General features: G+C 44.9%; 1 protein-coding gene across 1 annotated transcript; it reads left to right on the forward strand.

Annotated features, from left to right (window-relative positions):
- Window positions 1-587: 587 nt before the first annotated feature.
- On the forward strand, window positions 588-1475 carry LOC309550286 (uncharacterized protein; the record flags this gene model as incomplete). The annotated part of the gene is made up of 1 exon (XM_082250690.1): window positions 588-1475. The coding sequence occupies one exon, from the start codon at window positions 588-590 to the stop codon at window positions 1473-1475; it is 888 nt and encodes a 295-aa protein (XP_082106816.1).
- Window positions 1476-15402: the final 13927 nt, after the last annotated feature.

The raw sequence follows: 15402 nt of genomic DNA on the forward strand, positions 1-15402 counted from the left end.
AGGTATTCGCCCATCGGCCCAAATCATAGCTAGCGTCTCGGTCACCCCACTAGCGTAGAAAGGGCGTCACCTTCCAGAGGCCTACACCCCGCCATTTCATTACTTGGCACAGCACAGGGCCAACTCAGACAGCGCCTCTATCCACCGCTGGGTTAGTTAGGGCCTCACGTCCCACTCGCTAGCGCTGGTCTCCTCTCGGGAAACCTTGGGGGGGGGGGGCACGGGGGCATGCCCTCCCGTCAAATATTTTACGCTCATGTTCCGTGACCTTTTTCTTCATGTTTTCCAGGATGTCTCACGCGTCAGACAAAGGAGATAGCTTCTCCCTCCCTAGCACGCCAGTCAGGCCTCCTACTCTGACGTCAGTCCCTATCGCAGGAGGAAGCCAAGTCTTGACGAGCCCTGGCCCGTTGAGTGCTTGGACCATCCCAAGGATCATCGCCGAATTAAGACGGAGAAGAATTCCATTCCCGGCCACTGCCAGGAAAGCTGAACTTTTCAGGATCCTAAAGACCAACACAGTTCCGCCGTCGGGGCTCGGATCGCAGGACAATGTGCACGAGACTTTAGCTGGGATTCAGGCCACGATGGCGTCCATCTTGTCCTCCATCAACAGCCTGAATCAGAGGATGGAGAAATTGGAAACCCCAGCTCCCGTCCCCTCGGCATTCCCGGGTTTCCCACCCTCCCAGGTTGCCACCCTAGCGGTCTCGCAGAGTGTCGTCGCAGGTACTCTTACCTCCCCGGCCTCTATCTCACACATCATCACGCCAGCTCACATGGTCCCTCCTAGTGTCAAGAAAGACATCCTAGAGGGCAAGGATGTCAACCTTATGACCTTGCTTTTAGCTTCCCAGGACGTGGTTGAAAGTAAGTCGTATAACTACGGCGAACTTTCTGTGGTGCTTAAGGCCAAAGACCCCAGGTTGAGCAAGAAATTGACCATCCCGGAGTTCGTGTTGGCTTTCGATCTGTTTAGGGATGTGATGTGCTTCAATTTCCCGAACCGAAGGGAGGAACTGGATTTGTACATGCACAAGGTGGTCGAGTTGGGGTACAAGTATGGCGGCTCAGCATTCTATGACTACCACCGTTCTTTTTCCGCCAAAGCAGCTGCCACCTTCGCCCAATTCAATGTCCGGGCAGACTGGGGCCAATTGGACACGGAGTTATTCTGCCGCCACTTCGCTGGGCTCGCTCCACCGGCCTGCGCCAACTGTGCTGCTTTTTCCCATCCCACCAACTTGTGTGCCATTGAATCCAGTTCCACCGTCACCAGCGACGTCACCCCGGGTACCAGCAGAGTCGACCAGAAAGCTTCCAAAGACAGGCTAGGCAGGCCCATCGTGTTCCTGGGCAAGACACAGGTCTGTAACAACTTTAATGCAGGTGGTTGCAGTTTCAGCGCCTCCAGGTTGTTACATATCTGTTCTACTTGCTTCCGGGCACACGCCAAGACCATGTGCCCTAACTGACTCTTCCCAAAGAAATGACTGACCGAATTGCACGTGGACACCCTGGCTTCCCTCCTGGAGTCCCACCCTGCTCAGGATTTAGTCAATTTTCTTATCCAGGGTTTCACAGAAGGGTTTCAAACAGGGTTAGTCGCTCTACCAGCAACCACGGTGGAGTGCAATAATTTGCAGTCTGCCCTGTCCGACCCCTCCACAGTCAACACCTTGTTACAGGCTGAGGTGGCCAAGGGTTTCATGATTGGGCCTTTTGACACACCACCTTTTTCTTGTTGGCGTACCAACCCGTTGGGCATCGCCACCGGGAAATACAACAATAAAAAGCGTTTAATTATTGACCTTTCGGCTCCTCATTCTGTTGTCACGCCTAGCCTCAATTCTCTCATTCCCTCTGAGGAATTTTCTCTACAATACGCCTCCGTAGACAATGCCATCCAGGCGATCTTGCAGGCCGGCGAAGCTGCCTGGCTCGGCAAGACTGACATATCCGATGCCTTTAAACTACTGCCCATTCATCAGTCACTATGGCACCTGCACAGCGTCAAGTGGGGGGGGTCTTACTATTTTGCCGTCCGCCTGACTTTCGGGGCCAAAAGTAGCCCAAAAATTTTTGGCATCTTTGCGGAAACCCTGTGCTGGCTCCTTCTAAACATCAGCCGCTGTCCAGTGGCAATTCATTATCTGGATGATTTCTTGACCGTAGAAAGTCACACCACCACACCACTCAGTTTATCCAAGACTGTGAGGGTTTTTTCCACCTTGGGGGTTCCGGTGGCTCCAGCCAAGACCATAGGCCCCACCACCAAGCTGACCTTTTTAGGCATTTGCCTGGACTCAGTCACCATGCAGGCCAGCCTTCCTGCAGACAAAGTTCAGAGAATCAGGGCTGAGGTTGAGTCTTTCCTCCACAGAGGTTCCACGACGCAGAGGGAACTGCAGTCCCTCCTGGGTTCTCTGAACTTCGCCATGAGGGTCATCCCCCAAGGCCGTGCTTTTGTGTCCCGACTTCTCAGCCTTCTCCCAGGTCTTCCGCACGAGGACAGCTTCATCACACTGGACGGTCAGGCCAGGGCGGACTTGTCCATGTGGGGCGAGTTCCTGGCCCATTGGAATGGCATGAACATGTTCATCCCGCCTGTCACAGACTGCTCTCCGGTATTATGGACTGACGCGGCCGGCCATAGCGGGTTCGCGGCCATTTGGGGCAACAGGTGGTTCAGGGATAGTTGGCCGCCTGAAACCTTAAACCTGCCATCCTTCAACTCCACCTCGGCCCTTTTTGAAATTTACCCCATAGTGGCAGCTGCCAGGGTTTGGGGGCACCTTTGGGCGGGCCAAACTGTAAAGTGCTTCACCGACAACATGGCAGCGGGCGAGATCATTAACAGGGGGCGGTCTTCCTCCCTAACCATCATGAGTTTAGTCAGAAGGCTCACTTGGCTGGCCGCCACTTTACAATTCCACTTGGTTTGCGAGCATGTGCCAGGCGTTCTTAACATAGCAGCTGATGCCCTGTCTCGTTCCAATTTGCAGGTCTTTTTCCAGGCACATCCCACGGCAGAGGAAATCCCGGACGAACCACCACCATTCCGGGAACTCATCCTGGATTAGCTGTTCTCATGGCCCACGGAACATGCTAGCCCAGTCAGCACTGTCGCCGAACACCAGACGTTCTTACGCGCGGGCTCTGACCATCTTCTTGAGGTTCATCACAGAGTTCAATATCTTGGACCCGTTGTCTTTGGACACCATCGTGGCTTTTTCTTCCTTTTGCCATTTGAACTTGAAACTGGCACACAGCACAATCAAACTCTACCTCTCTGGAGTTCAGTTTCACATTGTCAACACGTACCCCAGCCACGGTACTTTCATGACGTCAAGTCCCGTCAAGAACATTCTAAAAGGCATCCTTCGGTTGGAAGGCCACAGGCCCACGGGTCGTCAACCAATTGACGGCAGCAGGTTCCGGGCTTTGTCCGACCTGTTGGATACTAAGCCATTTGAGGCAGGGACCAATGATGCCATCAAGACAGCAGTGTATCTGGCCTTCTACGGGTTTCTGCGGCCTAATGAGTTCACCGTGGGGAACTTGCTCAGCAACGCCAACATGTTAAGGAGGGCAGACCTAGTTAAGGTGGACGATCATTTTGTCCTGTCACTCCGCCAGTCCAAGACCAATCAATTAGGGCCTCCAGTCGAGATACCACTGTATCCTTCTTACAATAGATGGTGCCCAGTCCAGTTGCTGGACCGCCTTTATCCGGGCATGGCAGGTCAGGCCAGCGATGCTCCCCTGCTGAGCCTTCATGGCAGGCCTCTCACCACGCCCAGGTTTGTCAAGTACCTTAGAACACTGCTGAGTAAGTTGGGGTGCGATCCCGCTGCTTTCTCCGGTCATTCATTTCGCATAGGGGCAGCCACGGCGGCCTCCAGCCATGGCATTACCGTGCATATACTCAAGAGACTAGGGCGGTGGAAATCCTCCGCTTACTGCAGGTATATACCCCAACCCGAAGGCGAGCTCAGACAGGCGTTCCGAGTCTTAGCCGAATGACTCACGATTGTGTCTTTTCCTTGTATAAACGTTGCACTTGCATTAAAGGTTACTTGCACGCTTTCCTTTTGCCCTCTTTATTTCACAGGCCTGCCCGAACGACGGTTTTGGCACGCTACTACCGTAGTTTTTAATTATGCTATGTCATCCATCTGGGCTCTTTTCCCTGACCACAAATGGGAAGGCGGAGCCTGGAGTTGTGGGAGGGGAGGAGCCGCCTATTTAAAGGCAGGCCCCCCGCCTCTTCTGGGCTGCCTCTGGGATCGTTTATCCCTCCCACCGCTGCCCCTTTTCTACAACATTCCCTTCTTCCTTCCTTCTTGGTGGGCCCTCTTTATTTCACAGGCCTGCCCGAACGACGGTTTTGGCACGCTACTACCGTAGTTTTTAATTATGCTATGTCATCCATCTGGGCTCTTTTCCCTGACCACAATTGTGTTTTATTTATTACACACCCGCACACATCTTTGAAATGTGTATATATATATGTATATAGAGAGCGAGAGATCGCACAGAACAGTGTATACGTATAGTGTATATTAATTAATTAATATACACCTACAAATGCGGTGGATATAAAAAGTCTACACACCCCTGTGGTTTCTGTATTCTGACCTTTCAACATTGGTGTATAGACTTTTTATATCCCCTGTACACTGTATGTGTGGATAGAGATAGATAGAGAGAGGGAGTTAGAGCTCAGTTTATATTAGTACAACGAATATAGATACGAATTATCCATTTGTGTTTTTTATTGATAAACTTCTGGGTCATCATTTTTCCTGAGGAATGTCGGAATCGGCTGCTGAAAGTTGTGTACACACTAGCCAAAAATAGTACAATCTTTCCTCGGACGAAGATTTTCAGCTGATTTTCTTATAGTGTGTACCCTACTTTAGAGAATGAAAAGCGAGGCGCAGTACATGGGAGTGTGGCTGCCGCTGTAGGTTTAAATAAAGAGAATTAAAAAAAAAATGTTGAATGTGCCTTTAAGCCGCATGCGGAGCGCACAGGTCTTTAAGCGAGAGAAACGTGACTTCAGGAAACACGTGATCTTCTAGAAGCTTCCGTCACATGGTCTAAAAGGGATTATATAAGCAGCTGCGTGAGGGCTCCAGGCTCAGTTGGTTTAGTACGGCGTAGCGAGCTCCTTGGCTATAATACAGAGCTTTAATACCAGAGCTTGCTTGCCGAAACAACCATGAAGACACTCGGGAGAAGGCAGCGGAGGACGGCGGAGAGGAATGGCTGCGGAGATGCACCAGCCTGTCGGGAGAAGAGCACGGTCGGAACACCTTCAAGGGAAGAGGAAGCGGAGTCGGCGCCGGAGAGCGGGAGAAGAGGTCGGCGGCGGTGTCGGAACAAGTGGGGATGACGGAAGCGGTCTCACCTCATCTTTCAAGCCCGGAGCGGAACCGTCTTCAATCAACCAGAAGAATCCAGCGGAGCATCCCGCCTGCCCGGCCAGCAGCAGAACCCGAGGAGTCCGGCCGGCATTCGGAGGAGGAGGGCACCGCTAGGTCCGGGCGGCGCGGTGGAAGAAGGCTCCAGAAGAGGACAAGGAAGGCCTCACCCTCCCCGGACCGTCGGCAGAAGGGAGAGAGCGCAGGGACTCAGTGCAGCTGGGCGAGGGACCTCCCCCCTGGTAAGCGCCGGCCGTGGGCGGCCCTCCAATGTGACTGGGCCTGGTTTTCTGCCAGGACCCAGGCCTTTACCTAGGGATGATGTGGTGTTCCCTCAGCAGCAGGATGCCCCGCCCACCGCCCCTCCCAGGATTGAGGCCTCTGGGGATCAGCCCCTGCCTATGCCCGCTGCTGTCCAGCCCTCTCAGGATGGTGAATTACCTCAGCATTTGCTCACTCAGCTGCTTTCAGCCATCTCCAGTATTAATGATAAGTTATCAGTCAGTATTCCACAAATTTCTCCAGTAGCAACAGTATGGTCAGACCCAGTGGCTAGCAATGCACAAGTTAATATTGCTGATACTGTGGAGCCCAGTCTTGCAAAGGAGGTTCCGATTCCTAACATTCCTGCTACATGTTTTAAGGAGGTTTTGCCATGTGAGATCTCTCATTTGGGCTTTCACTTGCCAATTGCTACAAAAGGAAAAATCTGGAGAGGTGAATTCATTGACTTATTTTCATTACTTCCCATTTCAAAAAATGAAAAAAGAGAGGATACTGATGACAAGCGCAGGTTCCCTCCTAGATCATTTTATAATTGGCTTCAGGCTTTTTGCATTTTTTCAGCGGTACTTGGTGAGAAACAGCCTGACAAGTGCAGTGGATTATTTCAGCATTTAGAAAACATCCTAGAAGCATATAGAAATTTTGGCGGCTTCGGATGGTTTAGTTATGATGAATCATTCCGCCAAAAAATGGCTGTATACCCCAGTCTTAAATGGGGGATGAAGGATGTAGGTTTATGGTTAAACCTTATCACTCCTTAAAAAACAGTTTTTCCCAAGCAACTGGCACCTGCCCCTGTCAGTAACACATCTTCAGTGTATAAAAAGGGTATTTGTTACGCCTTTAATGAGACTCAATGTAAATGGGCAACATCATGCCGTTACAGGCATGAGTGTTATTTTTGTTTTGGCAGTCATCCAGTAGTGAAATGTTTTAAAAGATCTCATCCACTGACAAAAGACAATTCCAAAAGCTTTCACACCGGTGACATTGGAAAAAATGTACCGGTGGCTAATCCTTTACCCAAACAAGGAGAAAGCTAGAATGTTAATCAATGGCTTTTCTAACGGTTTTGATCTTCCTAGTTTTTCAGGTTTCAGTTGTAATGTGGTAAGTAATTTGAAGTCTGTTGAATTGCACACAGATGTAGTTTGGGAAAAATTGATGAAGGAAATTTCAGCTGGTAGGATTGCTGGCCCATTTCTTTTCCCGGCTTTTGAAAACTTTAGGGTCTCTCCTTTGGGATTGGTACCAAAGAAGGAACCAAATTCTTATCGCCTTATCCACCATCTGTCTTTTCCCAAAGGTGATTCCTTAAACAACGAAATAGTTTCTGAATTAGCTTCAGTTTCTTACACTACTTTTGATGAGGTCATTCAATTGATCAGAAGGTTTGGGCAGAGTGCGCTTTTAGCCAAGTCAGATATACAGTCTGCTTTTTGGCTCCAGCCCATTTCTTCTGAGGCCTTTCTGTTTTGAGGGACATTTCTTTTATGATATGTGCCTCCCAATGGGGTGTACGTTGTCTTGTAGATACTTTGAGACATTTGCAACATTTTTCCAATGGGTTATTATGTACGAATTTGGTTTTGATTTCCATTATTTGGATGATTTCCTCTTTGTTGGTCCTCCGGAGTCTCCCATCTGTTTTTTGATGTTGCAACTGTTTCTGGGTGTTATGCAGGGCTTCGGAGTTCCCATTGCTCAGGAGAAAACATTTTTTCCTTCAACTAGGGTGGAGTTTCTAGGCATTGGAATTAACACAGAGTTGTTACAGTTTCAACTTCCAGCTGCTAAGATAGCCCGTTTGTTGTCTACTATATCAATTTTTCTACGGTGAAAAAAAACTCTATTAAAAGACATTTCAAGTCGACTTTGGATCCATATGTACTGTCGTTATGTTATGTCGCACAAATGATCTCTATATTCTAGACTGGATATTGTTTAAACTGTTTAAACTGTTTAATTGCTAATTTTCATCTACTGTTGTCCTCCATGTTGGAGTATTGTTAACTCTGTAAAAAATCAATTAAAAAATTATTGAATGAAAAAAAAAAAAAAAGACATTCAAGCTTCCCTTGGCTTGCTGGCATTTGCCTCTAGGGTCATGCCCGTTGGCAGAATTTTTTCTAGGAAAATGACATTGGCGACGTCAGGATTAAAATCCCCTTTCTCTCACATAAAGGTTACTTCTGAGATTAAAGCTGACTTGCTAGTTTGGTCCCAATTTTTATTAGAGTACAATGTGAGGTCTTTTTTCCAGGACGAATTTGTTTTTTCAGCGGATATGGATCTTTTTACGGACGCTGCCGGTTCGCGAGGTTTTGCGGCTACTTGGAGGTCGCACTGGTGCTGCGGATCCTGGCCCCCAGTCTGGTTTGCGAATAAGATCACTAAGAACATTGTCCTTTTGGAACTTTTTCTGATTGTGGTTGCTTTTGAACTTTGGGGTTCCCAATTTGCCATTAAGCGTATTTTGATTCATTCTGACAACAAAGGCGTTATCTTCGCAGTGAATTGCTTATCGTCCAAATCTTTTCTGGTTATAAAACTGCTGCGCTATTTTGTTTTGCTTTTTTAAAGCTTAACATTTGGGTCAAAGCTAAACATGTCCAAGGTAAAGATAATGTGTTAGCTGACTCCGTTTCGTTTTCAGATGGCGCGTTTTCGTCAGCTTTTACCAGAAGCGGACCCAGTGGGGTTTGTTTGCCCGAGTCATCTTTGGGATTTGATTTGACTCTAATTGCTTCCGCGATTAAAAATTCCATCGCACCAAAAACTTGGATCGATTATTCGGTCGCATGGAAAAGTTGGTTGATTTTTAATGGTGCTTTAGGACTATCAGGTTTCGCCCCTACAGAGCAAACGATTTTAGCCTTTCTCTGCACTTTGTTTCAAGCTGAACATTCATACAGTCATATTAATAAACTTCTAGCTGGCATTTCCTTCTTCTTTAAGCTTTATTATCTACCTGCCTGTAATGCTTATTTTTCTGTTCGTCAAGCTATATATAGATTAGGAAATCTTAGACCAGATACGCGTAGGCCAATAACGGTGGATATGTTAAAAAAAGGTTTGCTTGGCAACCTCTGCTGTTTGTTCGTCTGAATATGAAGCATTATTGTTTAACGCAGCCTTTGTATTAATGTTTTTTGCTGCTTTGCGAATTTCGGAATTATTACCGAATAATAAATTAAGTCGTTCTGGTCTAGGATTTCCAGATGGTGTTCTTTCTGATTTGTCTGCAGCGATATTTATCCGTAGCTCCCTCCAAAACTGATGTTTCAGGAAGAGGTCATTGGCTCAGTCTGCAGGCTTGTGGCGACCCCATTATCTGTCCAATTTTCATTTTGAGGAAATACATTTCCATCAGGCCCCCCCGGGGATGGTAATTTCCTGGTTCACAACAATGGTTTCCCTGTAACAAAATTCCAGTTTTCAGCAGTTTTTAAGCTTTGCCTTTCTGTAATTGGTTTAGTTCAATTTCATTTTTTCTTCACATTCATTTTGAATTGGAGCCGCCACAGAAGCCGCCAGGTTGGGTCTTGATGATTCTATTATTAAACGTTTAGGTACTGTAGATGGGACTCTCATAGATTTGGTTTATATATTCGTCCTAATTTATCTCTTTGATTCTCTCAGGTCCCAGATATTGCATTTGGATTATTGGACATTCCTTTATATATTGGGCACATAAGAGAGCGTGTCAACGGTGTTATACATCTAATTTGTCTTTATCTCCTACTTCCTTCCATGTTCTTTGGAAAGGCATTCGTGGTTTACAATGGTCTAACCTTTTTTCACACCTTTATAGATTATCCCAGTTGTGGCCTTTGCCTTCGTTGTTAATCATACACTTAGGTGGTAACGATGTTGGCAAATGTAAGACTTTAGATTTAATGTTGATGATAAAACGTGATCTAATCTTGTTAAAATCTATTTTCCCAGGGTCCTCTGTTGTCTTTTCAGAGATAGTGCCTCGTTTCGTTTGGTTATCATCTCCCGAGTTGCGTCCTCTAGATAAGATTCGGAGGAGAGTCAACCATTCGATTGCGAAATTTGCTCCGTCTGTGGGAATTTTTTCGTATCGACACATTGATCTTGAAGGGGGTTTTTCGGGCCAGTATAGACAGGATGGAATTCATCTGTCTGACGTTAGCCTGGATATTTTTAATTTAGGTCTGCAAAATATAATTGAAATGGCCGTGGTGCTGGGTTAGGCCGCATTTTGTTTACAACCAAATTTGGCTGGTGGGGACTTCTGATTAATTTATTTATTGATTCGCTTGAGTTTTTTAGGACTAAGCGATCATTTTATTTGCATATTTATTTAGAGTTTGAATTTATTCAATATTTATTTGAATTTTAGAATTAATAAAGTTATTTGAATTATTTATTTATTTATGCCGATAAAAGTGCCGTGGCCATTTAACTACCAAAATTTGTGTTTGGTGTTTATTTCTTTTAATTTTAGTTTTGTTTAAATTTTGTGTACAGTAATAGTGCAGTCTACATTCCCAAGTCTCCTACGTGTGGTTGTAAAGGTGAAAAAAAAATGCTCTAAGTTTATAAAAAAGTTTGAGCAGTTACACCTAGTTTTTTGTTTTCCTATTTACTGTAGCTATCAATAATAAGCAACAAATGATGTAACAGGTGATGATTTTTCCTATTGGCTAATAAAAAAAACACCAAAGCTCAAAAACGCCTGCAAATACAAATGCGCAAAAACGCGGTAAAAATCGCAGTAAAATCGTGGTAGAAAATGCTACGCTCAAGTGTGAATGCAGCCTTAGGATCAAGGGAATCCACCTGACCATCCAATTGTATGTTGTATTGATTCCCTTATGGCCAGGTTACAAGTGTTGGCAAATAATTCAGACTTGCCTGGCCCTAGGCATCAAAGTTCCTTCAGATATCTGGGAGCACTCAATGAGACACAGATTATGCATCCATGCATGCATACTAGCTCATATAATGCCTTTGTCCTGTAGGGTTTTTTTTTTTGTTTGTTTTTTTGGGAGGATTCAACCGCTTTAAATCGTCTGCCCTTGTTTTAACTTTGGATAGTAAAACTTTTTTTTATTTTTTTCTGCCAGTAAATACCTTATACAGCCCACTTCCTCTTTCTTGTCTGGTAATTAGCCTAGGCTAATGACATCATGCACAGCTTTCTCTCTCTCAAGAGGGGCAAGAGGGTGGAGGAGGGATAAATCACAGGAAAACCAAGGAGAGCTGCAGAGCTGGAGGGGGCTGGATGAGGGCGGAGAAAACAGGAGACTGCAGAGATCCAGGAGTATTCATCCAGAGAGGAGAAATGTGCAGGCAAGCAGTGGCGTGAAGGTGTCTGTCTGTATATATGTGCGTGTGTGTGTGTGTATATATATATATATATATATATATATATATATATATATATATATATATGTAGCACTGATATTCTCCTATGTTAATGTGTGTTTGTATACTTTAATAAAACGTCTATGGACATTCATATGTTTGAGTAGTTGGAGCCATCTAGTGACCAAATACTGGTAATGCAGATATGTTTTCCTGAAAGATGCACAAAAGACTAGACAGGAAGTGACTGTTGGTTTTGGGAGGTTTGGGGACCTACCCATGAACACCTTCTTGTGCAGGGCATGCTGGGTAGGGGATAAAAGGAGCCGGAGCAGCTATTTTAGGTCTCTTGGAATCGTGTGGCCTGCCTGAGAGGACCTGTGGGGAGACGGTGGCCAGATTGCAGAGACCCAGAGATACTCCTTCGAGAATCGGAGGACGGGATCCACCCAGTGGGGCTGAACGGAGCGATTGGTCCAGCTGACGGAGAAGCAAGTTCAGTCACCGGACAAAAGTCACCACACAGAGCCTCTATCCAGTGGGTGAGCGGGTCACGGCCCACAGTTTGTTAAATCTCACATGCAGTTAGACTCATATACAGGCCTCACTGGAAATTATAGTTCCACAAAGGAGCAGAGCAACTGATACTGAGAAGGTTTGAGGCCTATCTACCTTGATGTCTCAAGAAATGTTAAAATAGTTGTTACAGCTACACCAGAAGCATTTTCACTTCAATTTAATTCACCAAAACTGTGGATTACAAATCACAAGGAGCCACTTCAGCTAGCGAAGAAAAGAAGATCCAGGACTAAGTACTCTAAAAAGTGAGATCTCACACATAGCTTATAAAGTAGGGGGAGCTCCCAGGTATAGACATATATATATATATATATATATATATATATATATATATACTGTTTCTTTTTGATTGTTTATATTGAAATCCATTGTGCTGTTGTCTTATCCTGGAGTGACAATACAGGTATTTTGTACTATCTTACCTTGTATTGTATTGCATTGCATCACAGCCGTGCCAAGGGGATTGAGCAAAGTTAGTGGGGCTTATTGGTAGAGTACAGACCCAGATCAAACCAGCAGCCCTTTCGGGGGTCAGTGCTATATATATATACACACATACACACACATATATGTGTGCCTCTGTGTCTGTGTAAATCCAAGCAGGAAAAGAACAGTAACAAGCAGCTTCAGCTGCCCACAGTTAAAATGGCCAGACTTAGTGGAGGGAAATTTTTCTGCAGTATATTTGGCAAGCACAGAATAACAGTATATATAAAATAATATGTAAAGTGGTTGGAGGGAAGCTTCAGAATGGCAAATACATTTTTATTACAAATTATGTGCGGCAGACTGCAGTTCCTCTCTAATGACTCTAAAAATAATGCTGCCTTTAATCAGTTCTGGATGGGAACGTTTTGCCCCCTTAATGACCAGGACATTTTTCTTGCGATTTGGCACTGTGTTACTTCAACTGACAATTGCACGGTCGTGCGACACTGTACCCAAATAAAATTGATGTTCTTTTTTTTCTACAAATAGAGCCTTCTTTTGGTAGTTTTTAATCACATCTGCGGTTTTTATTTTTTGCTCTATTAAAAAAAAAGAAAACATTTTTTACGTTCTGCTATAAAACATTTCCAATAAAAAAAAAATGTAAAAAATGTCTTCACCAGTGTAGGCCAATATGTATTCTGCTACATTTTTCTTTTAAAAAAAAATCCCAATGAGCGTATATTGATCAGTTTGCGCAAAAGTCATTTCGTCTACAATCTATGGGATGCAATTATGGAGTTTTTATCTTTTTAATTTTTTTTTTACTAGTAATGGAAGCGATCGGCGCTTTTCAGCAGGACTGCGATGTGCAAATTTGACACTAAGTGATCAGTGCTAAAAAAAATGCACTGTCACTGTACTAATGACACTAACATTGGGGCGATCAAAGGGTTAAATGTGTTTCTAGGGAGTGCTTGCTAACTGTGCAGGGGAGGTGATTTGGCTGTGAAAAGCCAGAGATGCGTGTTCCTGCTTAGCAGAAACACAGGATCTCGGTCTCCCCTACTAGCAAAACGACGATCTGCCTTGTTTATATAGGCAGACCGCCATTTTTTATTTATTTTTTACAGCAGCTCGGGATCAGTCAGGCACTGAACTTATTGCCATCACCAATTGGTGGGCGCCGGATCCTAGTTTGTGACTTGTATTAGACCGCCATTCTGCCTCTCTCGGGAATCATCGGCGGCTCCCAGCGGAAATCGGGTCCGAGGGACCAGCTGATTGGCTCGTGCTATGTCCAAACACAGCGGGAGCTGGTCATCGTGGGGCGGTCGGCATACATTTAAACACATTTTACATTGCAGGCCACATCCAGGGCCCAAATATTAACATTGTTTATTTTTATTTCAGTATTGAGGTGCAGACTACGGAGCTGACAGGCTCAGGGGAGACCGGGGAGGGAAGCTGGCAGCCTCTGGTGTATACTGTGCTGGAGGAGCTGGCAGGACCTGAGTCGGTCTGCCCATCCCGGTGTTTAGTGTGCAATGAGGATGTAGACGGGCTCAGAGGAGTTGAGAACACTGCAGAAGCTGACGGGATGGGAGATTGTCCTGCAGGTTTGCCAATCCAGGTTCTGGTAGATGCCGGACAGAGCTGACAGGCTGCAGGGAGAGTGCTGACAGAGGACAGGTTGCTGGATCTTGCTCTGTGTGGTCTGGCCGGCTCAGAGGGATAGCTGGCAGCGCTGCAAGCACTAGATAGGATGGGACTGTAACTCTTATGGAGGAGATGACAGGCTCAGCAGGAATGTTTCCAGACATAGGAGAATGGAAATAGATGTACCGCTAGAGGTGTAGACTCAATTCTGGCAGGTAACTGAATGATGGGAGAGCAGATCCTAGGCAACGCGTTTCTACAACAGCGCCTTTGTCAAGCCTGGAAGTGTGCAATAGGAGCATAGTATATATACACTGTCTCCAACAATAATTGGTGTCCTAACCATGGGGAGAGAAGAGATCAAATATTTAATATTACATAATAAAGGGGTATGAAAGTTGCATGTGGGGAATAAGAAATTAAAAATATATTCTATTTATTTATTTATTTTAAGTTCCTATTTTTTCCTTTTAAATTTTTATTTTCCCTTGGACTTATTTTTATTACTATTTATATTTTTTTTTCAATTTTTATATACAAATATTTAATATTACATTATAAAGTTACACGTGGGGAATGAGAAATTAAAAATATATTTATTCTATTTTTTTAAGTTCCTAATATTTCCTTTTTATTTTCCCTTAGCCTTTTTTATTATTTATATTTTTGTTTTCCAATTTTTTTACTCTTATTTTTTTACATTCTTTATATCTCTATCATTAACTTTATGGCTCTTATTTATTAACTTGTCTCTTTACAAGATCTACTGGATAATAGTTCCTTTTAAAATAATTTATTTTTAATTATTTCTTTAGAGATCCTACAAAATTCCTCTGAGACCATGGTTACTGTTAAATTGGTATCCCATCTAACGTTGGACTTCTGGCTTCCAATGAGATACATTGTAACTCTTGTTGTTTGATTTTTACTTACTCTCATTTTTATTTTATTTTTTTATTTGATTTGTTTTCTTTTCTCATTCTCCACATGTAACTTTCATGCCCCTTTATTACATATTAAATGTTAACTGTACCCTCCCCATAGTTGGGACATTGCTCTGTCAGTGCTCCTATAGCACACTTCTAGGCTTGACAAAGGTAATACTATAGAAACGCGTTGCCTAGGATTAGCTCTTATACTTTTCCCGCATTAATTTACCCCTTAGAAATGAATCTGCATACTGCTCACCTCTGTAGCAGTACATCTATTTTCATTCTCCGGTGTCTGCAAACATTCCTGCTGAGCCTGTCATCTCCTCCACAAGAGTTACAGTCCCATCCTATCTAGTGCTTGCAGCTCTGCCAGCGATCCCTCTGAGCCGGCCAGTCTAGACCACACAGAGCAAGATCCAGCAACCTGTCCTCTGTCAGTACTCTCCCTGCAGCCTGTCAGCTCTGTCCGGCATCTACCAGAACCTGGATTGGCAAACCTGTAGGACAATCTCCCATCCCGTCAGCTTCTGCAGTGTTCTCAACTCCTCTGAGCCCGTCTACATCCCCACTGCACACTAAACACCGGGATGGGCAGACCGACTCAGGTCCTGCCAGCTCCTCCAGCACAGTATACACCAGAGGATGCCAGCTTCCCTCCCCGGTCTTCCTTGAGCCTGTCAGCTCCGTAGTGTACACCTCAATACTTCAAAGTGTGGCGGCTCAAATTTCCACTTGGTCATCTCCTATACTGC

Source organism: Pelophylax lessonae, assembly GCF_965119305.1.
Source record: "Pelophylax lessonae genome assembly, chromosome: 1".
In the NCBI taxonomy this organism is placed as follows: domain Eukaryota; kingdom Metazoa; phylum Chordata; class Amphibia; order Anura; family Ranidae; genus Pelophylax; species Pelophylax lessonae.